Source organism: Somniosus microcephalus, chromosome 23 (genome assembly GCF_052327205.1).
Source record: "Somniosus microcephalus isolate GS21.2 chromosome 23, FLI_Smic_1.0, whole genome shotgun sequence".
Taxonomy (NCBI): Eukaryota; Metazoa; Chordata; class Chondrichthyes; order Squaliformes; family Somniosidae; genus Somniosus; species Somniosus microcephalus.
The window spans coordinates 27,627,974-27,648,454 of record NC_141009.1 but is presented as its reverse complement, the minus strand read 5'-3'; the positions used below and the strand labels follow the sequence as shown (position 1 = coordinate 27,648,454).

Genomic DNA, 20,481 nt, shown 5'->3' with positions numbered 1-20,481 from the left:
TCTTATTGATCATGGCCTACTCCTGTTCCTATTTCTTATGTTCTTATATAGTGCACTGACTTAACTAGACAACTCAAAAGTTGTTCAGAATTTTTGGGGAAAAGACAATTCTGGTTGAGGCTATGCTACCATTTAGTCTGCCTAAGGCACCTGGCAGATAGTTGGGATAGATCTATTCCACTGGAAAAGTAGCACTTTTGACTGTAGTTTACCTTGTACATCACGTACAGGTAGCACATCTTGAATTACTGGATGTCAGAGATATGGAGCATCTGAAATCAGTATAAGCTTTTCATGGAAAAACAACATGGACTTGGACATTGATACATTTGCAAAGCAACATGGACTGGTTCATCTTGCAACCATCCCTAGATATACACAAAGTAACGGCTCACAGGATAGATTATGAGGAGTTTGCACAGGTAGTCGAAAGAGCCATATTTAGTTTTCCTGATATACCATAATATCCAACTGGCAAATGGGTAGAGCTCTGCAGAATTGTTTATGTCAGACAGATACAACCAACTAACCAGCACTTCTAGTAAACTTCAATCTGTCCAGCTTCAGAAAGAGGGAGGAAGGATACAGATGCATCAAGTAAGAAACTTCAATTCATGACTTAGAGAGAGTTACCAAGACTGAACATTGCAGATCAAAAGTTTTTAAAAATTCATTCACGGGATGTGGGCGTCGCTGGCAAGCCAACATTTATTGCCCATCTATCGATCTCAGGTTTAAAATGATTAATTGAACGACCATCTACTGCTTTTTGTGGGAGAGAGATCCACACTTCCACCACCCTTTGCGTGAAGAAGTGTTCCCTAACTTCTCTCCTGAATAGCCTGGCTCTGATTTTAAGGTTATTTTCCTTTGTCCTAAACTCGTTCACCAGCGGAAAAAGTTTCACTTTATCAACCCTATCAATTCCTTTCAAAATCCTAAAATCCTTAAACAAATCATCCCTTAACCGTCTATATTCCAGGGAATACAAGCCTAGTTTATGTAATCGCTCCTCATATTCTAACTCTTGGAGCCCTGGTAACATTCTGATGAATTTGCGCTGCACTCCTTCCAAGGCTAATATATCCTTTCTAAGGTGCGGTGCCCAGATGTGGTCTAACCATAGCTTTGTACAGCTGCAGCAAAACATCCTCCCCTTTATATGCTAGCCCTCGAGCTATAAAGACTAACATTCCATTAGCCCTTTTGATTATTTTTTGTACCTGACGACTACATTTTAGTGATCTGTTTGCATGGACCCAATGTTCTCCCTAATTTTTTTGGGGTGTGCGGGCCCTTTAAGGGTCTGCGCGGCCCATTCACAGTTTCCGCGAAGCTTAGCATTGAGAAAGCCGGTCCCAAGCTGTGCGGGACCGGCAGAGAGCTGCGTGACCCATTCACAGCTTAGAGGGAATGTTGCATGGACCCCTACAACTCTTTGAACTCTTTCACTATTTAAATAATACTCGGATCTATCCTTTTTTGGTCCAAAATGGATGATCTCACACTTAGCTACGTTGAAATCCATCTGCCACAATTTTGCCCACTCACTTAAGCTATCAATGTCTCATTATAATTTTATGCTCCCGTCTACATTACTTAGTATGTCACCAATCTTTGCATCATCGACAAACTTGGATTATCTAAGTCATTAATAAATATAGTGAATTGTTGAGACCCTACAGATCCTTGTAGGACACCACTAGTCATTTCCTTCCAATTTGAGTACATAGCCATTAGCCCTACTCTCTGTCTTGTACCGCCTAACCAATCTCCGAACAAGGTCAATCATTTGCCTTCAATTCCATGGGGGGAAAATTCAGTTGTTTGCGCCTCCCGTTAGCGCCTTAAGAGGGCACTAATGGGGCGCAAAGTAACTAGCGCCCGGGCGTAACTGTTTGCGCCGCTCGTGAAATTAACTAGACATTTTGCGGTGGCGCTAAACACTACCGCCACGATCTCCTGCGCTGGCAGATCGTGACGTCAGTCGAGTGTTCAATGCCCCGGTAACGCCCCGAACCGGATATTGAGTGGTGCCCCCTGCCTTACCGCCTGCCGCTAGCAACGACAGGTTGAGGGGAGCGTTATGCTGTCAGAAAGGGACTAGGGGAGTGCTATTGAAAGGAGACCGCTTCCTGCCTTTTTTTGTTGGTGATATTTTTGCACCATGCATTCTGAGAGAGAGAGAGAGAGACTTCTGGAGAGATTCAACGCTGTGTGAAGGAGTTTTGGGTACTGAGCAGCACTTTGCAGGTTGATTTTGATTTGCCCTTCCTTGCATCGATTTAGAAGAGACTGTGGGGGCTGCACTCTGCGCTCTTTCCCTGGGTCTCTCCATTGTTCTTTCCAGCAGATCTTATGTACAGGTCTCTCCTGGCCGAGATTCAAGGCTGCAATGAGCAGGATGTGGATGGAGAGCAAAATCAACCCTTCCCTTTAAGATAAAAACAGAAAATGCCGGAGAAACTCAGCAGGTCAAGCAGCATCTGTGAAGAGAGAAACAGAGTTAACGTTTCAGGTCGATGACCTTTCGTCAGAACTCCCCCTTTAAGAACTGGCCGGCGCCAGTGTGTCTGTGTTCCATTGCTGACTGACATCACATGAGCTTCACCAGCACTCTGAGGTAGCGCCTTGCTCCTCGGCCTTTCACCTTAAGACAGGTGTGAAGCACCTGATTTAGCGCTCCAATCACCTCCAGGGGTGATAAAAGCCAAGTTTGCGGTCGGAGGCGATAATTAGCGCCAGGCGCTAAACTTTGCGCACAGCCGATAATGGCGCCCCAAACGGGGCGATACTGAATTTCTCCCCCCGTGAGTTTTAATTTTAGCTGACAGCCTCTATGTGAAACCTTATTGAATGCCTTCTGGAAGTCCATATAAACTACATCCATAGATCCCTCTTTACAATGTAAGACAATTTGAATTTGACAACCATACGGTTTGCAACTTAATCCTTTTATTGTGATCAACCAAGTCTTTGATACACACAGTGGCCGGAATTTTCATTTGTCGAGCATGCGGGTTTGGGGGTTGTTTGGCAGTTTAAAGGCATGGAAATTGTCAGCGCATCGGGAACCTGCCGACTTCCTACTTTAACTTTGGGCGCATTTCGAGGCGCGCCACCGACCCGCTTGGGAGTGGCGGGCGACCTCGTTGAGTTACTTCACTGCTCGTTGACAGACTCTTAACTGCCTTTTTAATATCAGGTTTTAGGAACATCGGAACAGGAGTAGGCCATTCAGCCCCTCGAGCCGATTCCATGAGATCATGGCTGATCTGTGATCTAACTACATATACCTGCCTTTGGCCCACATCCCTTAATACCTTTCGTTAACAAAAAGCTATCAATATCCGATTTAAAATTAACAATTGATCCAGCATCAATTGCCGTTTGTGGAAGAGAGTTCCAAACTTCTACCACCCTTTGTGTGTAGAAGTGTTTCCTAATTTCACTCCTGAAAGGTCTGGCTCTAATTTTTAGACTGTGCCCCCTAGTCCTAGAATCCCCAACCAGCAGAAATAGTTTCTCTCTATCTACCCTATATGTTCCCCTTAATATCCTGAAAACTTCGATAAGATCACCCCTTAACCTTCTAAATTCTAGGGAATATGACCCTAATTTGTGTAATCTCTCCTCGTAACTTAACCCTTGAAGTCCAGGTATCATTCTGGTAAACCTACGCTGCACTCCCTCCAAGGCCAATATATCCTTCCTAAAGTGTGATACCCAGAACTGCTCACAGTACTCCAGGTGTGGTCTAACCAGGGTTTTGTACAGCTGTAGCATAACCTCTACCTCCTTGTATTCTAGTCCTCTAGATATAAAGGCCAGCATTCCATCAGCCTTTTTGATTATTTTCTGTACCTGTTCATGACATTTTAATGATCTATGTACCTGGACCCCCAAGTCTCTTTGGACATCCCCTGTTTTTAGCTTTTTACCATTTAGAAAGTACCCTGTTCTATCCTTTTTAGGTCCAAAGTGGATGACCTCACATTTTCTTACATTGAAATCCATTTGCCACAGTTTTGCCCATTCACTTAAAATTACAAAGCGATATTGATAGATTATGCTTTCATCTCCACTGCCTACAATGCCGCCTATCTTTGGGTCATCGGCAAATTTGGATATATGACTTTCTATGCCATCATCTAAGTTGTTAATAAATATTGTGAATAGTTGAGGCCCCAACACAGATCCCTGTGGGACACCACTAGTCAGCTCCTGCCAATTTGAGTACCTACCCATTATCCCTACTCTCTGTCTCCTGCCGCTCAGCCAATCTCCTAACCAGGTCAATAATTTGCTCTCGACTCTGTGGGCTTCTACCTTAGATAACAGTCTCTTATGTGGGACTTTATCAAATGCCTTCTGGAATAAGTAACATTTCTTAGCCTTTCCCCTGTCCACTACTTTAGTCACCTCTTCAAAAAGCTCAATCAGGTTTGTCAGGCATGACCTACCTTTCACAAATCCATGCTGGCTCTCTGATCAACTGAAAATTTTCGAGGTGTTCAGTCACCCGATCCTTAATTATAGACTCTAGCAATTTCCCCACAACAGATGTTCGGCCAACTGGTCTATAATTCCCTGGTTTCCCTCTCTCACCATTCTTAAATAGCGGAGTGACATGCGCATTTTTCCAATCTAAAGGGACAGTTCCTGAATCTAGTGAACTTTGGAAGATTATAGTTAGGGCATCAGCAATGTGCTCACTTACTTCCTTTAAAACCCTGGGATGAAAACCATCTGGCCCTGGAGATTTGTCACTCTTTAGTGCCATTATGTTCTTTATAACTTTTATTTTACCTACATTAATTTTGTTGTGTCTATATCCCCGATTCAATATTAGTTTCTTTAGGATTTCCGGCATGCTATCCTCTTCTTCTACTGTAAATACTGATGCAAAGTAATTATTCAACATGTTCGCCATGTCCCCATTGTCATTGACAATATCACTACTTTCAGTTTTTAAGGGGCCAACATTGCTCCTGACCACCCTCTTTTTCCTAATGTAACTATAAAAAATTGTTGTATTAATTTTGATATCCCTTGCAAGTTTCCTTTCATACTCCCTTTTTGTAGCTCTTACTATCTGTTTTGTGACCCTTTGCTGTTCTTTGTATTCTCATTTGTCAGGATCTGTGCTATCTCTTGCAATTTTGTATGCCCTTTCCTTTAGTTTTATGCTGTCCCTTACCTCTTTAGTTGGCCATGGCTTTTTTTGGCAAGTGGAGCTCTTGCCCCTCAGGAGTATAAGCTGGTTCTGTATCACCTTAAATTCTTTTTTAAACATCTCCCACTGATCTTCTGTCATTTTACCCATTAACAGATTTGCCTAGTTTACTTTGGACAGTCTCTGCCTCATCCCATTGAAGTCAGCCTTACCTGAATCTAGAATATTAGTAGCTGTTTCGCGTTTCTCCCTTTCAAACGCTACTTTGAACTCAATCGTGTTATGATCACTATTGGATAATTGATCACGCACAGCTAGGCTGTTAACTAAATCTGGCTCATTACTCATTACTAACTCTAATATGGCTTGCCCCCTTGTTGCCTCTAGGACATATTGTTCCGGACACACTCAAGAAATTCACTACCTTTCTGACAGGTGCTAGTCTGCGTTTCCCAATCAATATGAAAGTTAAAATCCCCCATTAAAACCACTCTGCCTTTACTGCACGCTTGTCTAATCTCTGCATTTATACAATCTAGCACTTCAGAGCTACTACCAGGAGGCCTATACACAACTCCCACTACAGTTTTAGATCCTTTCCTATTTCTTAATTTAACTTGTTGCGCTCGGGATTCACGCACCTCGGGAACCTCGCCTGTGATGGGGAGGCGGAAGCTCAGTGGCCATTGTGCGAGTCCATTAAGTGACAGCTGGAAAAAACACAAATATTCCCACATTACACCTGCTTCCTTGCCTAATTGAAAGGCTCTTGCTGATGTAGCGGTTCGTGTAGATCGCCACTAAATAAGAGAGTTTGACTTCGACGAACTATAAATAAGTTGTTTATTTACAGGAACAGGCTAATTACAGCAGGTAAGATAGCAGGTAAGATGGCTGACTGTAGGAGCACCGTGGTGTAGGTCTTGTCCCAGCGGGGACTCCACGAGGACTAACTAGAAGTTTCCCAGCTCAACTGCCAGCAGGTTCCGAGCTCAACTGTTGGAAGGTTCCGAGCTCAACTGTTGGAAGGTTCCGAGCTCTGACGTCATGACGTCATCACGCAGAGTACAGGAATGAAGCCTGAATGCAGTAACAGATACATTTAAAGGTAAGTTAAAGGGAATTATGTATCTCAATGTAAGGGACAACCGGTGGTACCGCCACACTGACTCCATTTTGTGCAGCAATTTAGCTGTCAGGAGTTTTCAAATCATTTCTGCAACCTCGGAAGCCACTCTCACCACATTGCTAGTCACTAGCAGAACATTGAGGGATTGGACCTCTGAGCTCCACTTTATCTGCCATCTATTAGATCAGCATGGGTGCCGCTTTTGTTGTCTCACCATGGACCGCAGAATTGGACCAAGATGAACCCCAGCACCAACAACACCAGCCACACCGGCAGCAGCAGCAGCAGCAACCACAACAGCAGCCTTCTCCTTAACGACCTGATGCTGCACAGGAGAGAGCGGGTCAACACAGGGCTGCACCATGCCAGAGGCGATACTCCTAACACGGGTATATAGGCAGAGGATGAGCTTCCTGGACATGACTGAGTAGCAGTGCTTCAGGAGGCTGAGATATCGCGCCAGGTCGTCGCAGACATTTGTAGCTTGCTGGAACAAGACCTGCTGCCTGGAGGACCTTGTGGACATGCCTTACCAGTGGCTGTCAAAGTCACCACCACCCTCAACTTCTTCACCTCAGGCTCCTTCCAGGATCTGCAGCAGATATTTGGGGGATCTCGTAGTTGGCCGCCCACAGATGCATCACCCAGGTGACCGATGCCATGTTTCACAAGTCAGCCAATTACGTAAACTTTGCCACTGATGAAGCCAGTGTTACTGAGCGGCCGCGCGGCTCTGGCTGGCTTCCCACAGGTGCAGAGTATCTTGGGAATGAATAGCTTTAACTATTTCATTATTTCTAGCTACAGTACAAATCTACAAGCTATTTATAAGTAAAAAGAAAACAAAAACCTTAATCATATGAGATTAAACCAAATCCTCATCCTACGTATGTATGTATATAAAAATAGGTTATCTTATAACTACTTTAGATACTTCCTCAAAAAATTCACTTAGGTTTGTTTGACATGACCTACCCTTTACAAATCCAAGTTGGCTCTCTCTAACCAGTTCAAATTTCTCTAAACGCTCAGACTCTCTGTCCTTAATTATAGATTCCAATAACTTCCCCACAACAAATGTTAGACCAGCAGGACTATAATTTCCCAGTTTCTCTTTTTCACCTTTCTGAAATAATGGAGATACATTTGCAATTTTCCAACCTAAAGGGACAATTCCTGGACAATTTCTGGATCTTCGTATGTTCTGTCAAAAAGACCACAATCTACCCTGCAAAAAGAGAACTCTTTACAAGTAACTTATGTAATAGTAAGATTATTATTCAGGCTACATGCACTGTATCTTCACAGCATCAGAATTTCATTTCTGTAATTTTTAAAACTACTCTTTATTTAGATTAGTAACTAAAAGAGATAAATCATTATAGCGTGTTACTGCTGAACTCATTCTGCCCATTTATTTATCCTTCCATTTCACAGCTAATCACTATTATCCTCCAGCATCTGTGCCATTACTTATATAATATTGAATGGTATTTCCTGGCAATAAACAGGCATCAATGGAAAAATCAAGCAATATAACCGTTAGACTGAAAACTGGTTATATTTATTGTACATAGTATGCCATTTTGTTCTAATTAAAAGAAAGGTTGATCCTAATTGCAGTACTGAGGGACTACTACATTTTGGAGGCATCATTTTTAGATAAAACTACAGTATCTTTCTGCATATTTCTTATTCTCCCATTTCCACCTTACATGCAACAATGGCCTCAAAAACTGGTCTAGACACTGCTGAAAAATTGTGCAATATATGTTCAGCAGTAGGTAGAAGATTCACCAACAGTAGCGACATATTACCATCTGCTAAAAGGAGTTTCCAGGTCATTGCTTATGTACTAGAAAATTCTGATAAAGTACTAGAAACATTCTCACTGCCAATGGGAGAGATCCTGCCTATATCCTGTTTTGGCAGTACAGTTTTTGATGGGGCTATCCAAAAATATCCAAATTGTGACATGATTTTAAAAACAGAAGTCTTATTTTTCCCACTTATTTCTGCATCTTATGATGTAATTGTCAATAAATTTCATCAACAGCAAGCAAATATCAGAAGTCAAGCCATCATCCAACACTTTCCTGTTTAGTTTTGGGGCTTGGGAAAAGGTGGAAAACCTAATTTATGGATGTATTTTAATGCACTGCCTTTTTTTTTTACTACAGAACTGCACAAGCTCAAGGCCATCAAGTTGTCTTGCTAGTCCAAAGATGACCACCTCACTGGATGTTGGAAAATGTTGTATTTCTGCACCTGATAAGAGTATTTTGAAACCAGCACAAAGAAGTTCAACCAAGAAATCAGCTTTCAGTGAAGGTAAACATGTGCGCCTGGAATTTCCGCAGCGTCTTCCCAATCTCCCGTCTTAACTTCAGTGGAATATCAGCAGAACTCCCAGAGAAACAATGCAAACAGCTACCAACAGTTATTTACACCATTTCTCCAGGGATTCCCCAATCTCCCACCACAGTTACAATGGGAGAACCCTATGGAAATTCTTTCCCTGCCGCTCCCCCCACCCCTGTGATCTCCTACACATTTCGATCTACCGTTTATTGGGATGACAACATAATAAAGTGCTATAGTACTCAGCACTGGTGTGAAATGATGCTAAATGCCTGTTGCTGAGTTGCTGCTCCCTGACTTCAGTACTAATTCCTAAAACATGTAGCTAGACTATCTTCTGAAAATAATCACCTGGAATTTGCACGGAGGTCCTCATCTGAGTCCTGTGCAGCAGAACTCGCCCTCCGGGGAGCTGACTCCCGAGCTACCCTTTTCTACTGGCCTTGCTGCAGCCCGGTGCATCACCCTGTGCAGATCCCGCTACTATACTAGCCTCTAGAACACGTAGCGCCAGTATCTGAGCTGGTGCCTGCGGGTGAGACATGCAGTGACGCGGTGTGTTCTTCGTCCTCCTCCTCTTCTCCCGTCTCGCTCCCTGCGGTGCCCTTAGGGACAGGCTGCTCAGCTGCTTGCTCATTATCTGAAAGCATAAAGGCACAAAAGTCAGGTTAAGGTGAGGGGAGGGGGGCAGGAAGGGAGAAAGGCATGCATACAACATGACTGGCTGGAAAGTGGGAATGGCTTGTGGAGTGAAGGGGAAGTGGGATGTGAGAAGAAGGAGTAAGGATGAACATAACACTTTTGTCCCCAAGGGGGTCAACGTCACCAGTGGCCACGGTGCTCACCACCTGGCTTCCAATGATTTGCAGCACTCTTTCCTCCAACTCAGAAAGTGGTTGGGTGTCAGGTTGTCCCCCGCCTGTGCCCTCCTGCTCCCTGCTGTTGTGCGTGACCTTAACCTGCAAGAGAGAGGAAAGTGTGTGAGTGAGTGTGGAGCAGTGTGTTTGGGAGATGTGCCTGCCATAGTTGACTAGCTGTCATTGTGTGCAAGGTGTGAGATGTGGGTGTGAGTGTTGGTAGGTGGAGATTGTTGGTGGGTGAGTGCTGGGGGTGTGATGCTTTGGGCAGTGTGTGCAGGCTGTGGTTGAGATGTTGGTATGTAGCATTTGTTGAAGCATTGACTCACCCTGACCACCCTAGTGAGGTCGTTAAATTTCTTCCTGCACTGTGTGTGGGTCCTAGGGACCACAATGCTGCCCGAGACCTTCTGGGCTACCTCCCTCCACATGGCACGGAAGACTTGCAGCGAGGGCCTCCTGCCACCTGCCGGGTCCAGCACTGCCCTCCGTCTCTCCACAGCGAAAACCAGTGCCCCCAATGCTTGGTCGCAGACTGCGAGCTCTCTCGCTGGGTCGTTGATCTGCCATAATGACAGCTCCTTCAGTGGTCCAGTTCCTTCTCCTTGGCCTTCTGATGCTTGCTGAGACAGCTGCAGAACCAGCAATGCTGAGAATGAGGTTCTACAGCATGATTGAACCTCCCCTTTAAGAACTGGAAAGAGCCTGTGGCAATGATGACTAGCGATTAGACAGCACCTGAAATTGCTTAGCGCTTTGAGTCTAACGCCACTGAGCTAGGTCATTAGCATTTGATTTAGCGCTCATTTAGCGATCACACTGAATTTTGTGTGCAGTGAGATTCATTAGCGCCTGGCGCTAAATCTCAAACTTTTCCGAAGTTAGCACCCATTCCTGGGCGCTAATGAATTTCGTCCCCTTACATTTATATAGTGCTGTTCACGACCTCAGGCCATCCCAAAGAGTTTTACCACCAAGGAAGTACTTTTGAAGTGTAGTCACTATTGTAATGTAGGAAATATCACCACCAAATTTGTGATTGAACAGACCATTGGCATGCTGAAGATGCACTGCAGATGCCTAGACAGATCTGGAGGCGCTCTTCAGTATGCACCAGCCAGGGTCTCCAGAATGGTCGTGATTTGCCGTGCTCTGCCCAACATTGCAGCAGCAGCAAGGCTTGGACCTCCAAGAGGAACAAGGCGAAGAGCTCAGTTCCTCCTCGGACGATTCGGATGGTAGGGGTGGGGGAGGAGGGTGATGTTGGAAATGCACCCCCAGCTGCTCACATTGCTGCCAGGGATGCCCTTATTAATGCAAGGTTAACTTAAGTTGCACCAGTGGACCTATGTCAGCATGAAATGCAACGGTCATTCTTCCCGCCCCCACCCCACAATGCCACTGGACACTAAACAGTCCAACCAACCACCCCTTGACATCCCCTCATTGATCTCCATCAATTCATGTCTTCCCAGTCTTCATCAAACAAGTTAAAAGGTGACATACCACACAGCACCCAAGAACTCATCTGAAGTGGTTTGGAATAGTCCTTGGAATCAACAAACTCATGGAAATGCCGGTTCCTGGGACAGCAGGACAGCCGGCTGTAGAGCTTGTGACAGTTTTACCCACTGGCGTCCAGTACGAACAGCCTTCTCGGGAAAGTGGTGAAAAAGAATAACATTTATGTGAGCTAAATAAACAACAGAAACTTCTCAACACGACGTTTGCATACCTTAGTGCAACTACAAAGCTTTACTCTTTTTATGCTACTCCTATGTGGTGCCAACCTCTGTGGCTTCAGCAGAGGTAGAGGCAGGCTCCTCAGATTGCTGCTCTGACTGCTGGGATGCGCTTGGCTGACATCCTCTGGGGTTTGGAGCCTGTGAGGGCCCCGCCAAAGACTGCTCCACCTGCACCTGTGCAGGGGCAGACTTGGCCATCGGGAGATGAGGCAGCATGTGAGCTACAGACTGAGGTGGGCTGTGGGTGAGAAGTGGGAGCACTGTGACTGGAGTCCTCACTTCCATGTCCCCTTTCGCCTTCATCCCTCTCATGGCCCAGCCTCACTTCACTACTACCACTGTGCTGGAGAATACTCTGGTGCAGGTCAGTGTGGCTCTGTAAGGCTAAGGTATCTGTCAGCCTATTTAAGTGGCAGACATGTTGGCATCCAGAGTGTGCATGAGGGTGGTCAAGGTGTGCATAGACTCAATTGATTGGAGCGTTTGATATTCCACGGCGCTGGCCACTCTATCCATGGAAGAACACATCATCTCAATGGCCTGCGACATCACCCCACTCATGCTTGAGGTGGACTCCTCCATTATCTCTGCAATTGTGGTGAGTCTACTTTGAAGGCCTGTCTCTGCATCATATATTGGCCCTGAATTTGTGGTCGGAGGCTTCCCGGGGGGAAATGCCTCTGATCCGCAAATAAAATGCCCGCGTACCTGATGGTCCGGGAGGTACGGAGACTCGCGGTCCTGGGCCTCTCTGGGTACCCGCGGGTAGAGGCCCACGTATCCCAGGGGCGCATGCGGTTCACGTGGGCCGGCCCAACAAATGAAAGAAGGGAATCCCCCCATTAAGCATGAATGGGAATACCCCAAAAAATACTTCTACACATCAAATAAATTTTTAAAAACCCACATATTTAAAATTAATTAAAATGTTATTTAAAACAAAAATGTAACTTTTAAAATAAATTTTAATGTTTTAAAGGGGCTAAAAATAACCTCACTGACGTAAGAAAACTACTAGGTATTAAACAAGGCTTTAATCAACTGTTTTTCAACATGGAGATCTAGTTGTGTCCTTCACTAGTTCCTGTTAAAGAATGTCCTGCACAAGCTGGGCAAATGCCCGAGTATTTATACTCTCCCTGGACAGCGCCACCAGCAGGCCGCCCAGTATCATTTCATAAGTCATTGCCACATGAATGACAAGATTTATGTCATTTACCTTATTGTACAGGTTTTTTCATGTATAAATGATTTTAATGTTTTTTTAATCACTTACGCTAATAAAAGAAGGCCTTACGTCTGCTTTTACCTGGCATAAGAATTTCACGGGCATTCGCTAGGCAGAAGTTGGGTAAATAGCCCAACTCTCCGCCCGGGGATGGCCTTTTCCCGGGGATGCGTTGGAGATTCTTGACAGGTCGCAAGTTCCGGGTTTGCACGCATGCACTTCGCGCGCGGAAATCCGGAACTTGGGTGGCCTTTACAGGCGTGTACGCACTTCGCACGTGCCTGTAGGGGCCACAAAATATGGCCAATTATCTGCTGCTGCTCAATGATTCTTCTTTTCATCGACAGCCCCCGGGGTACAGCATCTGTGTCCAGCTGAGCAGAGCTTGGAGAGAGCTGCGACCTCCGACGCAGACTCGCCACTGCTGACCCTGTCTCTGCCATCTGCTCTTGCTCACTTGTGACGTGTGAGTCACTAGGTGAAAACCCAACACTGTGTCTTACTGGTCCCACCGAAGTGCGAATATCTGAGCTGTAGCATGGTCTGCATGAGTCCTGTGATGGTGCACCCTCAGAAGGACTCAGCTCTTCTGAGAATTTATCGTCGGCCACCTCCACCGACTTCTGTTGCATGCGTGAAGGCCCTCTCGGAGATAAAAGATATGAATTAGCCCTGGCAAAGTAAGAATATGATGCCACTTATCATTATGAAGATGATCATATTTCACTCGCTGTTGAAACCAAGTCAACATGACTGAGTGCCGAATGACGTGTGGGTGGCTTTTATTTAATTGTGTCACCAGGTAGCTGGGAACTCCCCATCCCCCCCATCTCCAACAACCAGGGACGCCGAAACTCCACTGATTTCCAGTGTCTCCTCCTCTGCCATTGACAATTGGGAAATATGTGGAGGGCCACCTCCCTGTTGTTCTGTGCTCTCTTCTCCTGCAAGGAGGGAAAGAACAGACCTATGAGTGAGTGTAATAGCATGTGTTCAGCAGATGGATGGAGTGCATTTGGTGAGGGTGACTATGAGGGAGAGGCATGATATTGCATAAGGTTAAGTGGGAGTGGTGGATGGATAGATGCGGATGTGAGGAGGTTTTTTGTGTGTGTTTAACACATATAAATGACAGATTTTCTGGAAGTGGTATCTTTTTATTATCTCATTTTCAAAAGAGAAGGTTGGGTGGGCGTGCAAGGTAAGTGGGTGTGAGGAGTGATGTGATGGAATAGGCTTGAGAAGGCAGAGTGAGGGGTGGGGTGATGTGCACAGCAGGAGTTGGGGAATGGCCACTGTACTCACCCTTTCCTGACATGGTTAGATCATTAAACCGCTTCCTACACTGCCTCCAGGAGCACTGTGTGGCACCATGCTCCCGTTGCCGACCTCCTCTGCAACCTCCAACCACAGCTTCTTTGGTTTTTTTGGCGGCAGACTTCTTCCTCCCATTGCTGGGGAACAGTACCTTGCTCCTGCTCCTCACAGCCCCCCAGCAACATATCAAGGGAAGCTGTTAGTGAAGCAGGGCGCAGCCTTTGAGCGTGTGGACTTCATTGTGACACTTCCACTTCTCTTCCTTGTCTTTTTAAACACTGGAGTTGCGATTGTGTCATGCGGGTTCACATTACGCCTGCTGCTGCTGATGGAATGGGAAACCCAGAAGCAAAAGACTAATGAGAGTGGCTGTGTTAAAAAGCCACTGACGGATGCACCGAATTTACTTCCATGTTTCCTGCGCAATATTGGACGCCCTGCTCCTAGCGCGTCTCCTAATTAATACCGGAGGCCAATATTTCTGAGCCTTCTTTGTATATTCCTTTCAAATTTGTAACAACATTTTTTGTATGAATTTTCCTTTAATTTTATTGGCTATTTTCAAATTTGGGGGCTAATACAGCAGAACTCTTTCTGTGATAGTATTTTTGAAAATGAGATAATAAAAAGATACCACTTCCAGAAAATCTGTCATTTATATGTGTTAAACACACACAAAAAAATGAGGCTAATAGAAATAAATGTAAGGACGTGCGGCCAAGGCCCATAGTACAGAGCAGCACAAAGCCAGGTACTAAATAGTCCATACTCCACAAAGGACCCACTGTACAGCTACAATATTCCTTCAAAGTTTTACAGGGGTTGAGAATGAAGTCAAAAATTATATTTGAAAAGTGCTTGTTAGTTGTGTTCTATGCATGATAGAACTAACTAGCAATCCTAATATTTATTCTTAGGTTACTCAAAGCCTTCAATTGCTTCACTAATTTTGTTCCTTTTCTTTATTTCAGGGAAAGCTGCGACATCCAACGGGGAAATTGGAGCAGAAGGTGTGATGTGTTTCTTAGCGAACATAGCTCCTGACAAAAAAGTGAGTGAACTATGGTCTACTTGTAGCTAAAAGACTCATTGTATAGAAAGCTCGCCACTATAATGTCATTTCATGAATTAAATAAAGTACAGGTACAAAAGCTACAGTTGCTTTGCAAGATTATCCAATGTGTAGCTGAGCCATTTTACCAGGAAGTTTCCAGCTTCAATTTCCAGTCTGTGCTTAGTTAGCTTATCGTAGCCAGTGTGGCAATGGGCATTACGATTGATCTCAGTGCTCCTGGATTAAGCAAGGAGAGGGGAAGGTCTTCCTGGTTTCCTGCTCCTGATTGCTATTCAATGACCCCTACTGGAAGTGCATATGCATGGATGTCAGCCGATGCTCCTGCAGTCCAGTAGCCTGCTGCCACTTATTCTTGAGGCTCACACGGTGAAGTACTAGCGTACCACTGCCTGTGGAATTGCACACTTCAGGAGGCAAAACATCCCAAGGCACTTCACAAGAGCGTTATCAATCAAAATTTCACACCAAACCACAGAAGGAGGTATCAGGACAGATGGCCAAAAGCCAAAAGTTTTAAGGAGCATCGTAAAGGAGGATAGAGAGGTGGAGCGGTTTAAGGAGGGAATTCCAGAGCATAGGGCCAAGGCATCTGACATCATGGTTGCCAATGGTTGAGCGGTTAAAATCGGGGATGCACAAGGTGCCAGAATTGGAGGCGTGCAGAGATCCTAAAGGCTTGTAGGGCTGGAGGAGGTTACGGAGATAGGGAGGGGCGAGGCCCTGGAGGGACTTGAAGACAAGGATGAGAATTTTAAAGTTGAGGTGTTGCCAGTGTAGGTCAGCGAGCACAGGGGCGATGGGTGAACGAGACTTGGTACGAGTTAAGATAGGGGCAGCACAATTTAGGATGACCACAAGTTTATGTAGGTTGGAAGATGGGAGGCCGGCCAGGAAAGCATTGTAATCGTCAAGTTTTGTGGCAACAAAAGCATGGATGCGGGTTTCAGCAGCAGGTGAGCTGAGGCAGGGTTGGAGTCGGGCGATGTTATGGAGGTGGAAGCAGGCAGTCTTGGTGATGGAGCAGATATGTGGTCGGACGCTCATCTTGGAGTCAAACACAACACCAAGGTTGCGTACAGTTTGGTTAAGCCTCAGACAGCTGCCAGGGAGAGGGATGGAATCGGTGGCCAGGGAACTGAGTTTGTGATGGGGACCAAAGACAATGGTTTTGGTCTTCCCAATATTTATTTGGAGGAAATTTCTGCTCATCCAATACTGGATGTCGGATAAGCAGTGTGATAAATTAGAGACATTGGAGGGGTCAAGAGAGGTGATGGTGAGATAGAACTGAGTGTACATGTGGACAACAATTAGAAATACTTGAATTAATATTGGATGAAAGGCTTTCGAAGATCACCATTTACAGAAGATATGTAATTTTCTGTAGCATTTTATTTGGAGGAGTAGTCTGGATACTTGGATGTTTCCCTTTTTTTCTGGGTTACACAGAAAGGGTTAATAGCCAGTTGTCAGACAGTTGCTTTGAGTCAGCTGTTAGAAATTATCTGAGGGTAGTCCAGGGAGGACTATCCTTCTGATTTTCTCTTCCTTCATGTGAGACTTTGCTCAGTATCTCTTCACATAGTGTGGCAGTGATGGGCAGGTGTCGGTTGGACCAGAAAATTCAATAACACTTGGTATTGGTGTGCACCAATCGCTGACATTTCACTTATACCCAAGACATTAAAAGATATTGATCTGTGCTACACCTCATGGAGGTGCGCGCTAATCGGCATTATAGCTGACATCAGTCGAGCACCTTTGTGATTGTGAGATCAAAAAATGGCAGCTCATTAGGAGACAACTAGCAAGATAAAGCAGTGCAAAAATGTTTGTTTTTTCTAAACTGGATTTGAGGGAGAAGTGCTTCACATTGAATGCGTTCCCTCCTACACGTTTCCTTTAAGCACATTGTTGTGTGTTCTTTGTTAAGGATGTTGCTATTGGCAGTACAACTGACTGTTTGCCAAACAGTAATGCACTTGATATACAGAGCTGGTTACTTTTGTAATTTAACGCTATTTTTAGTAGCCATTCACATATTTTTATTAACCTTGTTTTTTTTATAAGTAATTTGAAGTGTCTAAACAACAGCAAACCTTTAAAAAATGTTGCAAAGAATCATGATTTACCTCAGCGTTTTTCTTCCTGTGTATTTCAGTTTCTTTTTATTCATACAATAAATCTGACCTGTTAGTGGATGGAATTAAAGGGGAGTTAATTTAATGTAAAGTACTCCCCCAGGTTGTTATTGCTACTTTTGTGCTTATGCCTCTTTCCTCTCCTCCAACACACCCAGTAGCTGAGTAGTACTGCTGTGTGAAATGTTTATTTTGTGTTTCTTTACATTACTTAGTCCTAAGGATGCCCTTAGTCAAAAAGAAGGTAGACCGGTTGAGACAAGATCAGTAAAGGCTGCTGGTACAGTCCCCACCACTTAAACTGCCCACATTTAAACTGGACAATTGTTTAAATCATTTTCCGTTTCCAGTGTAGTCAATTACAGGAAACTTTGTGCTATCTGGCACCGATGGGACCGAGCTGTTGCCGTCCCATCAAAACTGCCGGACAAACCAGCGCTAATGTTGAAACATACGGAGATTTTGAGCTCCGTATCTGGCAACAAACCCTGTTGCTTAGCAACAGCTTCTAAACAGTCGGCCGTACCTTGCAAGCGTCTCTGTAGCTTAACAACAGCTTCAGCGAGACCTTGCAGAGCCTGACTGGTGAAAAAAAAACAACGAAAAGAAAAAAAACCTAACGAAACGGCTCCTGATTTTTGCCGGTGGCTCGAGCATTCGGATGCCTCCGGATAAACCAAAGTTTCCTGTAAAAAGTTGCCACATAAATCATGTTAAGAGCTTCAAGTATTTCAGGCAGAAACAGGTGTATACACATTAGCTTGCTCCTCATTAAGGTGTAGTTTCCTGTATCCACCATTGGCAGCCGTGCCTTCAGCTGCCTGGACCCTAAGCTCAGGAATTGCCTTCCTAAGCCTTTCCGCCTCTCTACCTCTTTTTTTAGTCATTCACGGAATGTGGGCGTTGCTGGCAAAGCCAGCATTTATTGCCCGTCCCTAATTGCCCTTGAAATGGTGATGGTGAGCCGCCATCTTGAACCTCTGCAGTCCGTGAGGTGAAGGTACTCCCATAGTACTGTTAAGGAGAGAGTTCCAGGATTTTGGCCCAGCGATGATGAAGGAACGGCGATATATTTCCAAGTCAGGGTGGTGTGTGACTTGGAGGGGAACTTGGAGGTGGTGGTGTTCCCATGAGTCTGCTGCCCTTGTCCTTCTAGTTGGAAGAGGTCGCCAGCTTGGGAGGTGCTGTCGAAGAGGCGTGGTTGAGTTGCTGCAGCGCATCTTGTAGATGGTGCACACTGCAGCCACGGTACATTGGTGGTGGAGGAAGTGAATGTTTAAGGTGGTGGATGGGATGCCAATCAAGCGGGCTGCTTTGTCTTGATTTGTGTTGTTGAAGCTGCACTCATTTAGGCAAGTGGAGAGTCTTCCATCAAACTCCTGACTTGTGCCTTGTAGGTGGTGGAAAGGCTTTGGGAGTCAGGAGGTGAGTCACTTGCCGAAGAATACCCAGCCTCGGACCTGCTCTTGTAGCCACAATATTTATGTGGCTGGTCCAGTTAAGTTTCTGGTCAATGGTGCCCCCCCCAGGATGTTGATGGTGGGCGATTCAGCAATGGTAATCCCATTGAATGTCTAGGGGAGGTGGCTAGACTCTCTCTTGTTGGAGATGCTCATTGCCTGGCACTTGTGTGTCGCGAATGTTACTTGCCACTTTTTAGCCCAAGCCTGAACGTTGTTCGGGTCTTGCTACATGCGGGCACGGACTGCTTCATTATCTGAGGAGTTGCGAATGGAACTGAACAGTGTGCAATCATCAGCGAACATCCCCACTTCTGACCTTATGGTGGAGGGAAGATCTTTGATGAAGCAGCTGAAGATGGTTGGACCTAGGACACTGCCCTGAGGAACTCCTGCAGCGATGTCCTGGAGCTGAGATGATTGGCCTCAAACAGCCACAACCATCTTCCTTTGTGATAGGTATGACTCCAGCCAGTGGAGAGTTTTCCCCCTGATTCCCACTGACTTCAATTTTACTAGGGCTTCTTGATGCTACACTCGGTCAAATGCTGCCTTGATGTCAAGGGCAGTCACTCTTGCCTCACCTCTAGAATTCAGCTCTTTTGTCCATGTTTGGACCAAGGCTGTAATGAGGTCTGGAGCCGAGTGGTCTTGGCAGAACCCAAATTGAGCAATGGTGAGCCAGTTATTGGTGAGAAAGTGCCGCTTAATAGCACTGTCGGCGACACCTTCCATCACTTTGCTGGTGATTGAGAGTAGGCCGATGGGGCTGTAATTGGCCGAACTGGATTTGTCCTATTTTTTGTGTACAGGACATACCTGGGCAGTTTTCCACATTGTCGGGTAGATGCCAGTGTTGTAGCTGTACTGGAACAGCTTGGTTAGAGGCGCGGCTAGTTCTGGAGCACAAGTCTTCAGCACGACAGCCAGGATGTTCTGGGGGCTAATAGCCTTTGCTGTATCCAGTGCACTCAGCTGTTTCTTGATATCACGTGGAGTGTATCGAATTGGCTGAAGACTGGCTTCTGTGATGGTGGGGACCTCAGGAGGAGGCACTCCTGGTTGAAGATGGTTGCAAACGCTTAGGATCGCTTAGCTCTGTCTATAGCATGCTGCTTCCGCTGTTTAGCATGCCTGTATTTCTGAGTTGTAGCTTCACCAGGTTGGCACCTCATTTTTTAGATAATGCCTGGTGCTGCTCCTGGCATGCTTTTGTACACTCCTCATTGAACCAGGGTTGGTCCCCTGGCTTGATGGCAATGGTGCAGTGAGGGATATGCCAGGCCATAAGGTTACAGATTGTGGTTGTATACAATACTGCTGCTGCTGATGGCCCACAGCGCCTCATGGATGCCCAGTTCTTATTTAACATACCTTTAACCCTTACAAAAGAAATTATTTTTGGTCTCAAAATTACAGCAAACACGAATTCAGCATATATCCTGTCAGCAGTAGTTTCATTTCATGCGTACACAAATGCTAAACATTGGAAAGACCGAAGCCATTGTCTTCAATCACCACCACAACATCCATACCCTTGCCACCAATTCAGCTTCCCCTGCCCCCGGCTACTGTCTCAGGCTGAGCTAGACTGTTCACAATCTTGGTATCCGATTCGACCCTGAGCAGAGCTTCTGACCTTGTAATCCTCTCCATCAGAAAGATTGCCTACTTATCTCCACCCCTACCTCAGCCCATCTGTTGCTGGCACCCTCATCCATGCCGCTGTCACCTCCATAATCGACTAATCCAATGCTGTCCTGGCTGGCCTCCTATCGTCCACCCTAAGAAGCTTCAGCTCGTCTAAACCTCTGCTGCCTGTATCCTATCCCGCACCAAGTCCCGCTCACCCATCAACCCTGTCTTTGCTGACCTAAATTGGCTTTCATTCTCCCAATGCTTCAAATTTAAAATTCTCATCCTTGAATTTAAATTGCTTCCTGGTCTTACCCCTCCATATCTCTGTAATCGTCTACCGCCCTACAGTTGCAC

At 45.4% G+C, this 20,481-nt stretch overlaps 1 protein-coding gene across 1 annotated transcript in view; it reads left to right on the top strand.

Annotated features, from left to right (window-relative positions):
- Window positions 1–20,481, top strand: part of adgrd2 (adhesion G protein-coupled receptor D2) — a 201,041-nt gene that overhangs the window by 142,654 nt on the left and 37,906 nt on the right. Inside the window, exons 23-24 of the mRNA XM_085965664.1 lie at window positions 8,486–8,636; window positions 14,785–14,864. Coding sequence (XP_085821790.1) covers window positions 8,486–8,636; window positions 14,785–14,864 — 231 coding nt within the window. The remainder of the gene's footprint in view (window positions 1–8,485; window positions 8,637–14,784; window positions 14,865–20,481) is intronic.